General features: G+C 36.1%; 2 protein-coding genes across 4 annotated transcripts; one reads left to right on the plus strand and one right to left on the minus strand.

Annotated features, from left to right (window-relative positions):
* The first annotated feature begins 3695 nt into the window (after window positions 1-3695).
* Window positions 3696-4963, plus strand: LOC122600976 (serine/threonine-protein kinase-like protein At5g23170). Its single transcript, XM_043773756.1, has one exon. The coding sequence runs from the start codon at window positions 3725-3727 to the stop codon at window positions 4829-4831; it is 1107 nt and encodes a 368-aa protein (XP_043629691.1). The 5' UTR covers window positions 3696-3724; the 3' UTR covers window positions 4832-4963.
* A 1911-nt stretch (window positions 4964-6874) lies between these two features.
* LOC122599048 (probable magnesium transporter NIPA4) lies at window positions 6875-15691 on the minus strand. 3 transcript variants are annotated; one of them, XM_043771497.1, is made up of 8 exons: window positions 15330-15691; window positions 10550-10606; window positions 10194-10445; window positions 9860-9921; window positions 9626-9763; window positions 8783-8875; window positions 7642-7747; window positions 6875-7217 (listed from the first exon to the last, which is right to left on the minus strand). In XM_043771497.1, the coding sequence occupies exons 1-8, from the start codon at window positions 15496-15498 to the stop codon at window positions 7123-7125; spliced, it is 972 nt and encodes a 323-aa protein (XP_043627432.1). In that variant the 5' UTR covers window positions 15499-15691; the 3' UTR covers window positions 6875-7122. The 3 variants fall into 3 exon arrangements, with proteins under 3 accessions (XP_043627432.1, XP_043627434.1, XP_043627433.1); XM_043771499.1 differs by lacking the exon at window positions 15330-15691 and adding an exon at window positions 13322-13975; XM_043771498.1 differs by lacking the exon at window positions 15330-15691 and adding an exon at window positions 13322-14033 and having other exon boundaries at window positions 10194-10606.
* Between the last annotated feature and the right edge of the window lie 242 nt (window positions 15692-15933).

Below are 15933 nucleotides of genomic sequence, written 5' to 3' on the forward strand. Positions count from 1 at the left end.
TAGAACCGTTGGGTGTAAGTGGATCTTCAAGAAGAAGACCGATATGGATGGAAATGTACACACCTATAAAGCTCGTCTTGTGGCGAAAGGTTATACTCAACTCTTTGGAGTTGATTATGAGGAATCCTTTTCTCCCGTTACGGACATTGGAGCTATTAGGATCATCTTAGCCATAGCAGCGTACTATGACTTAGAGATATGGCAAATGGATGTCAAAACCGCTTTCTTGAATGGTTTTCTAGACGAGGAAGTCTATATGGACCAACCTGAAGGTTTTGTCGATCCAAAACATCCCAACAAAGTATGCAAGCTTCAAAGGTCCATTTATGGACTAAAGCAAGCATCAAGGAGTTGGAATAAAAGGTTTGATGAAGAGATCAAAAGTTTGATTTTGTTCAGAATCCTGATGAGCCATGTGTATATCGCAAAGCTAGTGGGAGTAATGTTACTTTCCTTGTCTTGTATGTCGATGACATATTGATAATAGGAAATCACATTCCAATGTTGAAAGACGTTAAATCTTATCTTGGAAAGTGTTTCGCTATGAAAGACTTGGGTGAGTAGCATTCATACTTGGAATCAAAATCGATAAAGATAGAAATAAACGGTTGATTGGATTAAGTCAAAGTGCTTATATTGATAAGATCTTGAAGAGATTCAAGATGGAAAATTCTAAGCGCGGGAATTTGCCTATGCAAGAAGGACTTAATTTATCTAGCAAGAATGGTGCTTCTACACCTGAAAAGGTGGAGCGTGTGCAAAGAGTTCCTTATACTTCGGTTGTGGGATTTATCATGTATACGGTAAGATGCACTAGACCTGAAATTGTGTTCGCTCAAAGTATTGTTAGCCGATATCAGCAAAATCTCGAAGTGGATCAGTGAACTGCTGTGAAAAGTATTCTTAAGTGCATGCGGGCTACTAAAGAAATATTCTTGGTGTATGGTTGAAATCCTGATCAAAATTCAAATAGTAATAGAATTTGTGATGTTGGATTTCATGACTGATGAAGATGAATCAAAAATATCAGTCGGGATACGTCTTCATTTTAAATGAAGACACGGTGGAATGCTATGAGCTAATAGCAAACCACAGTTGCTATGTACGTAACAGAATCTGAGTATATTGCCGTCTCAGAGAAGACGACATGAAGGTTGTCTGGATTAGATAGTTTATTTTTGGATTCCATATGATAATCCTCAAATAACACACCTATGGAACTGTACTGTGATAATTCGGGAGCAATTATCATTGCCAATGAACCTGGGGATCAAAAGGTGTCAGACATTACCTAAGAAGATATCACTACGTTCGTAAGCAAAACGAATTGCGTGAAATCAAATTACTTAAAGTTCACACAGATTATAACTTAGCGGATCCTTTTACAAAGGCATTGTTAAAAGGAAAGGTCAATAAGTATGCCGTGGGCATAAGTTATTGTTAAGTTATATCATGTAATCTGTGATTGGTTTTTGGATAATGGGATGTTAAACAATTGTTATTTTCATAAATGAATTTTTATACGCGGTATAAGTGGTTTCATTTTTATAATAATTGTGTCATATATTTGCATGTTTAAATCCATGAATATTAGTTGAATATTCTAAATGTCTATTGTCAATTAGTTATATGGGAATATAATTAAAGTAAGACAATTGTGAGAGATTGGTGAAAATATTTAAAGGAATATTTTGAAGATGGTGGATCGTACCAAACTCACATGATATTCAAAAGGTGAATATTGGACTTACCCTAGAACGAAATTCGTGAAATGGTTACTTTATTTATCCTTTGACTTGAGATACAAGTGAGTTATGCATGTGTGGATTGCATTTCTTGATATAGTTCCTAACTGTCCTGAACAAGGCAGTAATAAAGGGCTATTTTCAGAAATGTTAAGAAACGACATGGCCAGACACTTGTAGTCAATACAGGATTTGTTCCTTCAATTTGCAACTGAAGTATGATACCATTTGGCGCCCTCATTAATTAATTGAAGATGTTTGTGTGGCCACACCCAAATGAACTCAAGAGGTGGTCTTGACTAATTTGGTAATCTTAATTAATTGTAGAAATGAGAAACATAATCGTTAAATTATGAAATGACATTGATCCATATTCATAATTAACAAGGGTATCTGAACAAAGGGATATTAAAGACTAAATCATTTCAACTTGGCAATTTAAGAATCTATTCTTAAATATTTTCGGGAGTATTGGAGTGTTGCCAGACGCCAACCAATGTTATTGCCTTTACAATAACATGCTCAAGTGGGAGCTGTTGGAGTGTGATCATTTTATTATAAATCGCATGTCCGAAAATAATTTAAGCCTACGGGGTCACACAAAATGACACGGTAACTCTATATTATTAATTAGTATATTAAAGTAATATATTAATTAATTAGATCACGAAATAATTAATTTAAATATATTAAGGGGTTAATTATATTTAATTAATTAAATAGAGGATTAAAATGTAAAAATTGGAAAATGAATTTAGACCCTAATTTTTTAAGGAGGGTTAAGTTAAAGGTTTTATATACAATTCACATAAGAAAACTCTCCTCTCCTCTCCTCCCTTCTTATTTTTTGTTTCCGCCAAAACCTTTTTTTAAAGGGTTTTTGGTTGTGCCGTTTGAAAAACCAACATGGAACATATAATATATACTTACAATTAATGTTAAGTATTATTTTATGGGATTGATAGTTAGTCGACAACTATAGTTTTCGAGCTATGGTTTTTCGGTTGAAGGGGTTTAATAAACAAAGGGTTGTTTGGTTCATGATCGGAGTACTAGCATACATTATATGGGGTGTCTAGTGTGTGATCGTAGAGGGGTTTTGCTTTAAACCCTAAACTAATAATAATCTTATTATTAATAATATTATTGAAAGCTTTGCGCGAAGGTACACGTTTCGATTCTTTCTTTGTTAATTAATTTGATTGCATATACGTTTCTTTTCCGCTGCGTACTCGTGAATTGTTATATGTTTATGTGCTTATATTCTAACACAGACACTTGCCAAAGGTTTGGCAAGTGGAGAAACTATATCTTGTGATCCCAGTGTGAGGATGGTAACCTATCAGACTTGAGTTCTATACGGTATAAACTCTGAGTATCAAAACGGTACATGGGACCAGAGGATTCCCACCTATTTATTTTTTTTATGTTATTGAAGAATGGGCAAAGGAGGTTAGATATCCATTTTGAAATCTTTTGTCTAATTATTATGATGTGAAGTCCTAATAGTTGGTTTTTAATTGCTGATAGAAAGAGAAAAACTCATCAATTATTAGATATTAAATAATCTGTTGCAACAAACTTGATTGTAAAGATTAAGTTAAACAAAATACTTTACTGGTCATTTATCCTATCATTTGAAAAATCTAAAATAATACTCCGTATTTTACAAGAGACTTAAACAACTTAGTATTATCGAGTATCGACATAAATACAACTTCAGTCCAAACAAAGGACACAAAAACATAAATCAATTATATTTTATAACTCTTGAATAAAGTTAGTTAATTTATAATGCATATATCACTTTCAAAACATGCATCCAAATAATTTTTAGTTTGCAGTAAACTCTTTTTTAAGCACACGAATCTTTACTTTTTGCCTTTTTCAAAATAGATGCTCTCACCTTTTATTGATTGTAGCTATATCTTTGCATCAAAACATGATCAATCATCTATCATCACTTAAAGTATTTTGAAATGAAAACTATGAAAGAATTTACATGTGAAGAACTTGAAGAAGCAACTCATAACTATTCAAAGTCACATCTCATAGGCAAAGGAAGTCATGGATGCATTTATAAAGCCACTCTTAAAAATGGCCAAATTGTTGCTATCAAGACACCATCTCTTGGCCTTTGCAAGCTGCAAGACACTTCCAAGATTGAAAATGAATTTCGTATCTTGTCGTCTATCTGTCCAAACCAGTTCCTAGTTAATCTGCTTGGAACGAGTCATAACTCGGTTGGTCATAGAGTTCTTGTGATCGAGCACATGCCTGGTGGCATGCTTCACGAAAAACTTCATCTGGCCTTGCCTGACTCGTCTCCACCATCATGGCGTAAACGTGTAAAATTGGCAATCCAAATAGCTCGTGCGGTGCAGTTTCTCCATGAGTCAAAGCCCTTGATCATCCACCGCGATATAAAACCAGAAAACATTTTGTTAGACTTAAAGTCAAAGGCCCGGTTGGCTGATTTTGGGCTAGCAGTGTGTATGGGAAGTTATGACTCACTGAGTGAGAGAGTTGACATGTTAGGATTACCTGCAGGTACTATTGGGTATTTAGACCCTAATTACACTACCCCTTGTAAGCTAAGCACCAAAAACGACGTTTTTAGTTTTGGTGTGGTATTGCTAGAGATCATTAGTGGCACAAAAGCAATTGATGTTTCAAGGGAACCCGCTTCAATAGTGGAATGGTCACTAGGATTGACCGAAGAGAACAAAATAATGGATATATGTGACAAAAGGGTCAAGATGTCACGGCATATGGAGGGCGTCATACAAAGTTTGCTGGTTTTAGCTATACAATGTGTGTCATCGGATGAAGAATTGCGTCCATCAATGACAGAAGTTGTTACCAAGATGGAAAGATCTAGATTTCCGATATGGGTAGATATGGTACAAAATCTAGTTCAGTTAAAAAGCAGAAAAAAACAAAGTTCTAAGACGTTCAACACCACGACTAGCACTGAAACTGAAAGCGGCGCTACCACTGTGGTTGGAACCACCTCAAGTGGTCATATTGGTGTTACAAAAAGGAAATTCTTACTGAGAGAAATATTAGCAGTTGATATTTCCTAAAGTGACTGTACCACTTGTAACATTTTTGTAAATTTATGATCCTACTAATTCAACTCAGTTGAGTTTGTACCTTAAATGGGTCAACACAATCAAACTGGGAATAGTTCAATTATGATGCTTGTTAATTTTAAAGGGGATGTGTATGTGAAGATTGTCTGGAAACAAACGTTCGAGTTAGAAATGAATTATCCTGAAAAAACATAATAACATGTGTTAAATAAGTATAGATACAGTCATACAGGCCAAATGGGTGAAATTATCGGCATACTGCAGAAAGCACAAATATAGCCTTATATGTCAGTTACATACAGCAAATTTTGTTAAGATGAAAATAAATGATAATTTACACAATCATGTTTAGTCAAAACTCGAGAATCAACCATTGATATCATGCCACCACACTCACAAAGATAAACTTAGTGGAAGAGGACACAAAATTAATGGAAAATATTACCAAAATGATACTCGTAAAAACTGATATGATTACCATATATATAGGTATGATATATTGGTATGAGATGGTACTAAACGAAACAAAAAGTATGTAATGATTTGAAATTTTACAAGTATGTAATGATTTGAAATTTTACTTATTGCACCAGAAGTACAGGGATTATATGATCTAAAAAAGGTTAAAAAACATTTAACATACTTCAAGTAATCACATGATGTTTGTAGTAATTTGTAAAAAAAAAAAAATTGAGATTATATCCAACACCTGAAAAATACATGAAGCATATGATGTCATTTTTTTCTGTAAAATGGTGTAAATAACAGTAAAAGTTAAACAAAATCCACATTCATATATAACCAAATCAAACCATGTATGCAGCTATAAAACCTCTGTGTTCATCTCAGCGTCTTAATAAGGGAAGCAAGCATGTTCGCACAACTTCAATTAACCAACTTTTTCAAGGTAGAATATATCCTGTTTAACCAATAGACATGCAAATGTCTCTGAATTCATTAACAAGTGTGGGATCCTGTATCGAGATAGCGCTACCTTATTATGGGTACACCAAACTCCGATAATGGAGTTTTGCCTTAGAACTAAAGACGTCATTAGATCACAAGGGAAGAAGTATACACCTGCAAGTCATATAGTTACAGGAGCTGATTCGCACACACCTCTTTTAGTTACATTGATGGTTTTCGCCATTTCACCCTTTGCTGAGCAAAACAGAAGGGGTTATGACTAAAAAAAGGTAGCGTACAAACCAGTTAATTGCCCCGGGGATGGTTATTTACTTCAAGCAGAGATTCTAACGCCGAATAATATGATCATCAAACTCAAAGTTGAACTTAAAAGTAGCAATTTCGACTTATTTACTTATCAATAGGTCGATTTCCATTTCATATCACCTTAAAGGGGTCAAATGGGCGAAATAAAAATAAAAGTAAAAACCTTAATTGAAAAACTAAACAGGTCAGATGGCTCAATAGTCACCCATGGTTAATTTACAATCTATAGAACTTCACAGATGACTGAATAATAAATATTGTTATGTAATATAAGCAAAGTAATAAGATAGCTCTTGTCATGGGTAACACTTATAAAGACGGAAAAACTACTATTATGTCTTTTGTCGGAACGAGCGGCTGCAGATTGAGCTGAAGATAGGTAGCCCATCACAAAGGATTAGATAACTATTGCTAAAAGGCAGGGATCCTGTTCAAGCATTGGCGCGACACAAACATATGACATAAACTCATAAACTCAACATTTATGAGATGACTCTAACCCACACAAAATAAAACTGAGATAAAAATGGGTTGAGGAGAAGCAAAGTTATTCAGGTTAACCCGCACCCGTCAGCTTTATCCACCTATGATTGGCAACACTGACAGAATGTATGTCAGGTTTTAAGCCATCAAAAGTCACCTCATAGAAATAATCTATCAGACCCACCCATTTTCCTACCTGGTTGAAATTGAACTATGTCAGTGAACATCAACCATAAATCTGCCATTTTCTGGAGTGACTTGCTTGAAGAGGATAATTGCATTTAGCAAAAAATAGACATGTACCTCATATGCAAGATGTAAGATCAAACTAAAAAATTGCATTTTCTATTAAACTAATGTTTCTTACAGTTTACATGAGATGGCCACCCAAAACTGATTTCTTCCTAACTTACGAAGACACCAGCAAAAAAGAATTTCCGTTCTTCCTGTTGTATCTATGAAAAAGCATCAAATGCTTGGTAGAAGTACACTGTGATATAAGTATGTTCTATGAGTCTAACCTCAAGAGGAATCAAGATTGACACAAAAACTGGACGATGGAGATCTCATACTGTCAGATCTTGTCGTCTCAAAGGGATGCCCTCCTGATCATCCTCTTCTGTTCTGTGCTTCGGTAGTCGCCCTGACAGAGTCGGTGGACCTGTAGTTGATTAAATGTAAATTTTCCATGTGCAAAGAATATGGAAAAGACTAGAAACTTGAAGTGCACCCAAACAAGGTACTACTGGAATATGTGTCAAGGTAGTACAAAGGGTCAGACTGGAACGGTTAGACAGGCTCAAAACATAAGTCAAACGGGGGCAGCTTGTGAATTTATTAGAATTTATCAAACCCAATTAATTCCTTAAATATAATAACAAAACTATATCAAATACCACAATAAACTAAAGCCGATATAGTGATTGTATGCACACAAAACCACATTCAAGACGAACTTTTACCCATTCAACCCAATGTTTGTATAATTTAGGTTGTTAATTTAAACCATTTCAGATAGAACATAATCCAATTTGATCGATTCATATGTTAATGTCCCAAAATGCAGAAGAGGTAAAGAAGCATACCGTCGACCATGTCTTTCGTTTTGTGGAGAAGAAAGGTTCCGGAGAGTATTGTCACAAACCCACACAATTCTGTGACAATCTGCGCAGGAGTCTGTCCGGACCAATCCTGTTCCCAAGAACATTTAAATTATTTGTAACTATAACACCATAACCAAACTTCAAACATGATAAACTAGTCGGTAACTATTTCGACACACTTATCTATGAATGGTTGATTTAGGTTATAGCTTATTTCTCAAGGGTCAAATGGGTCATAAGTCACTAAATTATCTTTTCTAATGCGTGAAAACCTCCGAACTTACTTTATGAGCAAAAAGTACAACGCAAAGAGAGAAAACAAAAGGTGTATTAATTTTATTTGTATGTTCTTGGGTATTGACTAGGGAAAAATGGAACGTTTGTTGGTAAACTTTTTGTGTTCTAGAATCGGAAAGAGGAAACAAATTTTTTTTACCAATATACAAATGTATTTATCGATCTACACTTGGGTAATGAGGTTGTTATCGGCGACCGACAGGTATGATAACTAGACTCTTTACACTTTTCGACTTTCACCTCTTTGTGGCCGGAGGTCCTTATGGAAGCAGTCTCTCTACCTTTGGGTAGAGGTAAGACAGTTTACGGCTCACCTCCCCCGTACCCCGTATAGGGATTGGGTCTTTGTTGAGCTCCCCCGTACCCCGTATAGGGATTGGGTCTTTGTTGTTGTTGTTGTACTTGGGTAATGAGGTTGAACTTAGTTTGATAGTGACCATCTCCAATGTATAGTCCAAAATACCAAATTATTTGTTGTCGTGTAAAAAACCAACTTTGCCACCTCTAGAGATACCAATTGTTTTTGTTTATATATTTCAGAAATACTGTAAGATTGGTAATAATCAGTTTTTTGTGATCATATCCAACTCGCCCTCCCAGCTCATTTTGCCACGTCTAGAGATAACCAATGGGTTAAAACTGCCAAAGTCAATTTAATATGCATTCAAATACAAAAAACCTCAGATATTTTTTTATTTATTGCAGAAAACAGTACAATTGGTATTTATACAGTTTTTTTGTGATTATATCCAACTAGCGCTCCCAGCCCATTTTTCCACCTCTAGTCTCTAGAGATACTAATTGTTTTGGGACTAAAAAATAATACCTTGAACATGATCACACTTGCCAATATAGTAAGAGTTGTGAACATAGTGTAGTATATGGGTGAGACAACAGCAGTGTTAAATGTGTCTAGCGCCTGCAGCATATATAAAACAGGTATTAGTAAAACATTACTACTTGACTGCACTTAAGAGAGAAGAGCCATGGAACAAATAGAATATATAAAAATGCAACAACATTTTTGCATGTGTACTCTAAAAACCCGTGTGGACCTGGTAGTTGACCCGTATGATCTGCCTATTTTACAACCTCGACTAAAGCCTATTGCAGCACACTTCATATACAACAACAACAACAAGGTACCCAATCCCAACATAAGCGGGGCTATGGGGGAGGTATGATGTAGACAGACCTTATCCCTACTCAAAGGTAGAGAGGTTGCTTCCAGATCCACCGGAGTGGAAGGAACCTCCGGCCCAAAAGTGAAAAATAGGGTTAGATCCACCGGAGTGGAAGCCTTAACCGGATAGGGATAATCTCGATCTCAAACTCTCAATCTTAATCTCAATCTCAATCCCACTCTTTGGATCACAAATTCAGATCTTACATCTAGATATTTGTTACCGTTAGGGAGAGGGAGAGGTTAGAGAGAGAGAAGAGAGAGAACCGGATGCACGGTGAACTAATGATTGCAGCACACTTCATATCTCATATCTAATTAACAAACTAGTCCCAACAACTTACTTCTACAAAGGACAAGATGTGACATAAGTGAGAATACAATGTGTCGATTCCAGATGGCTTTTACATGTCATGGAATTACATGATACAAAACCGATTAGATAATCTAGTATAAAAAGAAGGGTTGTTACTTGTTAGTTGTTACCTTGTTCAGATAGTTCATCTGAGTAATGACACAATGGAGAAAAATGAACGTAAAAACCCAGGTTTGGGGGTACACTAGCTGATTCATTCCTGATAAAGTAAGTTTCAAAGCAATGCCAACAGCTTTCACACTCATGACCTGTGAAACATGAAGAATTAAATTAGATTTGATGAATAGAGGTATCAAAGCTAAACATGAAGAAATGCATCCAACTGATGAAGTGATGATGAATACCGATAAAGAGCCTATAAGCGAACACACTCCAATATAGCACATTATGTGTGTCTGGCCATATACTGGGATATAAAGGAACACAATGATGAAAACAGCCATCAGCACCAGTACCGCATACAGAAAAAGATTTGGAAGATCAAATGCATTAGAATAGACTTTGGGTGACTTTCAAACCCGCTAATCCATTTGACCTGTTCCCCTTAGAATGTGGCACAACCCACATAGATTCATTCAAATGTATATGGGTTAAAATTGCCATCAATAACTAAGACTTATTTTCACAAATGAATAATGTTTAATTCAAAAACAGTTAATAATGAAAGCAACCATTCACCTGGCTCGGTAGCAAGGTCCCATACTTCTGCCACTGATTCAATCTGACGTTCCTGAGGAGCATGCAGAACAATTGTAGTGGAACCGACGACACATAGAGCACAACCGAGAACTCCAAAAATATGTAGCTTCTCTCGCAATATTATATATGCAAGTACAGCACTAATTATAATGCTGAGGGCCCCAAGAGGAGTGACCAGGATAGCCGGTGCAAAAGCATAAGCTGCAAAATTTGCTATTTCTCCAACAACCACTGTTGAAGTAGTTAAACAACAGTTGATGATCATATTTACGTCACATTGTTACAATCAGAGTATAAGATATGGCATTAAACAAATGAAAATAGGGAAAGCTCACTAGTTGTCATGCCTACCCACCATAAAGGCTCCAATAAGTACGAGTAGCCTCCAGCTCCTGATAAAAAGGTCACATGTTAGCCAAAGTAATACAGACCAAAACACACACATGCCATACACTAATTGTATGTTAGGCGCATATATAATCAGTGAAATTCAAAAGCATGCTATTATGGAACACCCTTATTGTAACATCCGCGATATTTGACCCCTTTTGACTTTATGTATTAGTTGACTAACTATTTTGATTGGTAATATAATTGAGTTCATCTTGGGTTGTTATGCCTAGAAAAACACTTGTCGGGTTGGTTAATCGATTTATTATGTGAATGACGTTATGCGATATGTGAATCTAACTAGACATGCTATCGGGTCAACCCATGGACTAGACCCATGACCCATTGACCCAACTAACTACCCAATCCTTACCCTCCACCTTATCCATCCTTTCCACCACTCATCTTTCATCTCTATTTCTCTCTAAGTAAATGCACACACACAAACACATACCCCTCTATCTCTCATTAATTCTTGTATCATTTATGGTTTTCTAGCTTAAATTAAGGATAGAATAATCATCTTCATCATCATATAATCATTATATCAAGAATTGGAAGTTCAAGACTCAAGAAATCCCTTGTTGTAGCTTATTTTCGGATTGTAGCTTTTGGTAGTCAAAGATTGTAAGTATTCTTGTATTAAAATCGTGTAATTCCGTAAACAACTTTCTTTTGGTTCCCTTGTTTGACTAATGGCCGATTTTAAGCTCAAAACTCCATTAAAGAAAAATTGGGGTTTTTGGTTTAAAGGAAATTAGGTCAAAATCGTTTGAAGCAAAAATTTGATGAAAGAAAATGGAATTTCGAGTTGGGTTATGCATAAACATGTTTGTTAACGAGTCCTTAACCTATTTAAGTCGTTGGCCAAGTTAAAATGTGAGATTTTAAGGTTTTGGGTCGTGTTCCTGTCACTGTTGTTCTTAAGCCTTAGCCGGCGTAAGGTATGCCCCTCTTGAGCGTAGCTTACGCTGGGCATGGAGTGAAGGAGCGTCTGGTACGTTAGGAACTGGCGTATCATACGTTGGTTTGGCTCAGGTGGCGACGTGGCGTATCCTACGCTTGGGGTGCTGTAGGTTAGAGTGGCCTCCAACTCTCAAAATGACCTTATGCTAAAATGTTTCTGTTTAGGCCAACTTTTGAACAACCAGACGCCAAATGCAGACAGCCGTAGGGTATGGTGGAACAACCGTAATCTACGCCAAGCCATTTATACCCACCGTAACCTACGCTTCATCTGGTCGTATCTTACGCTCTACTTTTTTTGAACTAGCGTAAGCGTAACCTACGCTGAGCTTGTGCGTAGCTTACGCCGCTTAGTTTTGATTGTTTTCCTGTTTGACCTGGTTTGACCCCCAGGACCCTCGTGGCGTATTGGGCTTCGACCTAAACCACTTCTAGACTTACCTAATGATAAATGCTGGTCCCGGAAGTCACTTAGTGTCGGGAAACATCTTGGAACCCTAATTAGGGTTTTGTTATTTAAATGATGTTATAGATATACATAGAATAATAATGTGCATGTATATTATCTATATATAGGTGGTGGACGTGAAGTGAACGTAGAACGACATTGACTCAACTTTATATCATACTTAACTACTTTTGCAGATCAAGGTAAGTTTCGTAGCTCCTTACTCCTTTGAGATTCAGGCTGGAAAGTGTACTTTTACGTGAATACGTGTTGGAATGTTTGATTGAATGATTGATTGATTGATACGTATGGTTTATTTTGTACATGATTGTGATATATATATAGTTATATTTAGGATAGTTATGCATACATGGAAGTCAATTATGCCTTCAAAGGGTCTTTAGATGTGGTGGGAAGGCCGCGGGTGACCCTATATATAAGCATCTGGGACTCGTTGAAAGTAGAATCCTCCTAAGTGTATGTACGTATTGTTTTAGTTGGTTTGATGGCTTGATGATTGATGGACTTGTGATTGAGACAAACGCGCATATGTAATGGTATGGTTATTGATGAGACGGACTAGCACATACGAGTGTATAGATGTATACACTTGAGTTGAATTGATGAGACGTACATGGATATCCGGGTATATAGACATATATACACCGATGATTTTGAGATGCCACATTGTTCATTGTATTGACATGTGAGTATCGTTGCATTGTTGACTTGATGGTCGCCCACATGTTATGTATTATGACATTGACATGTATACGACACATATCTTGATATTGACATCACTCGTGTTTATTTATTTCACACTTTTACTTATATCGTGTAATCTCGTTGTAATGATTGTGTGACACACAAAGGCTACTTGTATGTGTTGATTTGCCTTTACTTACACGCTTTGTGTTATTTGACGATGGTTCCTTGTGAACCATTACTACGAACTCACCAACCTCGTGTTGACTTGTTTAGTACACTTTCCAGGTAACCAGGTTAACCCATGACGTGAAGTATGATTGGATTACTTGCTTTTGTACCCAGGAATTGGACTTATATGGATCAAGGATTCATTTGCCTACTTTTGCATTATGCTTAGGATCGATAGCCATCTTTTGATGATCTTTTGTAAACTTTGATGGTTACTTGCACCTTATGCATTTTCTACTTGAATTAACTTATATTATGGATTCATTGAATCCTCTATTTGCATTTAGTTCATGTTCTACATTAATTCCACCTTATGCTATGTGATGTTCGTAACATTTCAAGCCCTAGCTCGGGGTGTTACACTTACATGGCATCACACCCTCAGTTCATTCAAAGCTAAGAATCAAAGCAGATAGAAGGCAGTAGTTCTCTAATCGTGCTGACATCAAAACTGAAACAAAAACCTTGTTAAGCTGAAAAATGAGGGAATTTTTTCTTACAAGAAATACTTAAGGAACACCAAATAAAAACACTATTTACAACCATCTTAATCAACACAACTACTAAGAATAACGAATGCTAGTTTCTACCCATCAAAAAAAAAATCAAATGAATTTCGCCAGTACATAACACCAAGGTAGCCTAATGATCAGGAGATATGATGTCCTCATAAGAGGCCACAGGTTCAAATCTTACTAGGTAACATCTTGGGGTGGCCTTGGAAAAGATCAAAAAAAGCAAAGGGGAAAACCCGGTTTGGCCATGTACATTCGAGTCAAAAGACTTGTTTCCTGGGTAACCTGGACAGGGAAAACCCATCCATTTACCCACTTTACAACATCATATTAGAAAGAGGATGCACCTACAAATTTCAAGTCACCACCTCACACATCCTCTTCTCCCTCGCTTCATGTCATAAATAAAAACCATCAAGTATTATCACCATACAATAATTGAATCCATAGCTCAAACACATAACACTAAATTCGCATGTCTATAAATACTATAACCAATCAAAAGGAAGCATGCATGCCGAACATGAGTACTTCACACTTTTACAAGGTCAATTAACTATATCCTAATAAATGAACAGTGTGTGTAAGGAATTCAGTGCCAACATTGACTAAACTATTAATGATGCCATCAAATAATACCTGTACAAATAATAATCATGTGATCAATGATCACGTCTTCTATGTGGCTTAGATATTTAAAATAGAACCATCACATGCTATCATCAACACAAAATGACACTGGTGATTCATATACAAGACTAAGTTACAAAACACTAATCTGTCCTCCCTTTAAAAGAAATTAAAAAAAACATAACCAATCAAAGGCAATGATTATTAAACGCATTAGACCATCATAAAGATAGATACAAAACATAACGAGTGCCTGAGTAACAAAACCATACATACCCGCCCCTTCTTCTTTTTTATTTCACAAAATCTACCTACTTGCGTAGTTATTTAACCATCCTAAAACCATCTCTAAGGTAGCCTAGTGGTATTGCTTCCCAAAGATCTGGGTTCAAACCCACTAGATAATTATCTTGGAATGACCAGGGAAAAAGCCACCAGAGTACTCGACTTTTGCAAATAAATAGCCTAGCCTGAACATGGATCCCTCTCCATTTACTCATTTGACCATCCATCCATATTCCAAATAAATCAACACTTTACATACAACAACAACAGGACCCAATCCCTGCGCGGGGTATGGGGGAGGTAAGCTGTAGACAGTCTTACCTCTACACAAAGGTAGAGAGACTGCTTCTATAGGGACCTCCGGCCACAAAGGAGTGCAAGACAGAAAATGAGAAATGTTTAGAAAATCATACCTGTCTGCCGAGAATCTGAAAAGAAGAAATACCAGTCTGCTGGGTCCGGCTACTATGCGGGTCGAACGTTTATCAATCATGCGCCCTACCGATATCTTAGAAACATGTTTGACAATACAAATACAAATACGAAAGCAACCATATTGGGCATATTAAATCAACATTTTACATATATGATATATATATATATATGGGGAAGGGAATATGAGGCTGTTAAGCACCCAAGTTGGGTGAAAAACCCCTCACATACCTTTTTTTTAAAGGTAAAAATCATGGGGGGCTATGTATTTATTTAAAATATTAAAATACTAGTATGTGAGGGGTTTTTCACCCAATTGGGTGCATAAGAGCCTCATACTCACTTTTCTCATATATATATATATATATATATATCTACTAATTATAAGTTACAAGTACAAATATTTAACAAACAACCACATTTCAACATATCGTAATCATAATAAAGATCAAAACTTTATATCAAAGATCATAAACAAAAACCCGAAAAAAGAAAAAAAAATGGAAAACCCACCTGCTCTTGTAGCACCAGAAGAAGCACCAGCTTTAATAAGTCCTTTTTTCTTAACAATGAAACTAGCGCCAATAAACAAACTAGAAGACAATGCTAATATTAATCCCTTTATATTATCACTTGACATCCCTCTGTAGGCATCTATCCATCCTTCTGTCAATTCCCCCATTCTGATTTTTCCTTAATTATTATCACAACCCCATTTGATATGCTATATTATTATATATAAGGTTAGATAAAAGATTGTTGGAGAGTGGAAATGATTGACTGTAGGATATTATAAGAAAATAGATCTCGATTTAGCTAAGGGAATTGTGTAGGTTTATTGAGATCAAAGATGGTGAATCGATAATGATTGTGGGGCAACAAACTTATTTCAATTTGAGTCGAGCGAGTGTCTGAGTGATCGTTTAGCAGTCAAGTTGTACAAGTGCCGTTCAGGAAAAAAAAAAAGATGTGCTAGTTTTTATAATTATTTTGTTCTATGATGGACACACGTGACAAGCACGTGGCGCAGAGATAAAATCCAACTATAAAATCGCGACAATAGCTAATTTTCGTTGTCATCGTACCAAAATAGCCAAGTTTTTTTGGATTATCACAA

This window comes from Erigeron canadensis, chromosome 5, assembly GCF_010389155.1.
Source record: "Erigeron canadensis isolate Cc75 chromosome 5, C_canadensis_v1, whole genome shotgun sequence".
Lineage (NCBI taxonomy): Eukaryota > Viridiplantae > Streptophyta > Magnoliopsida > Asterales > Asteraceae > Erigeron > Erigeron canadensis.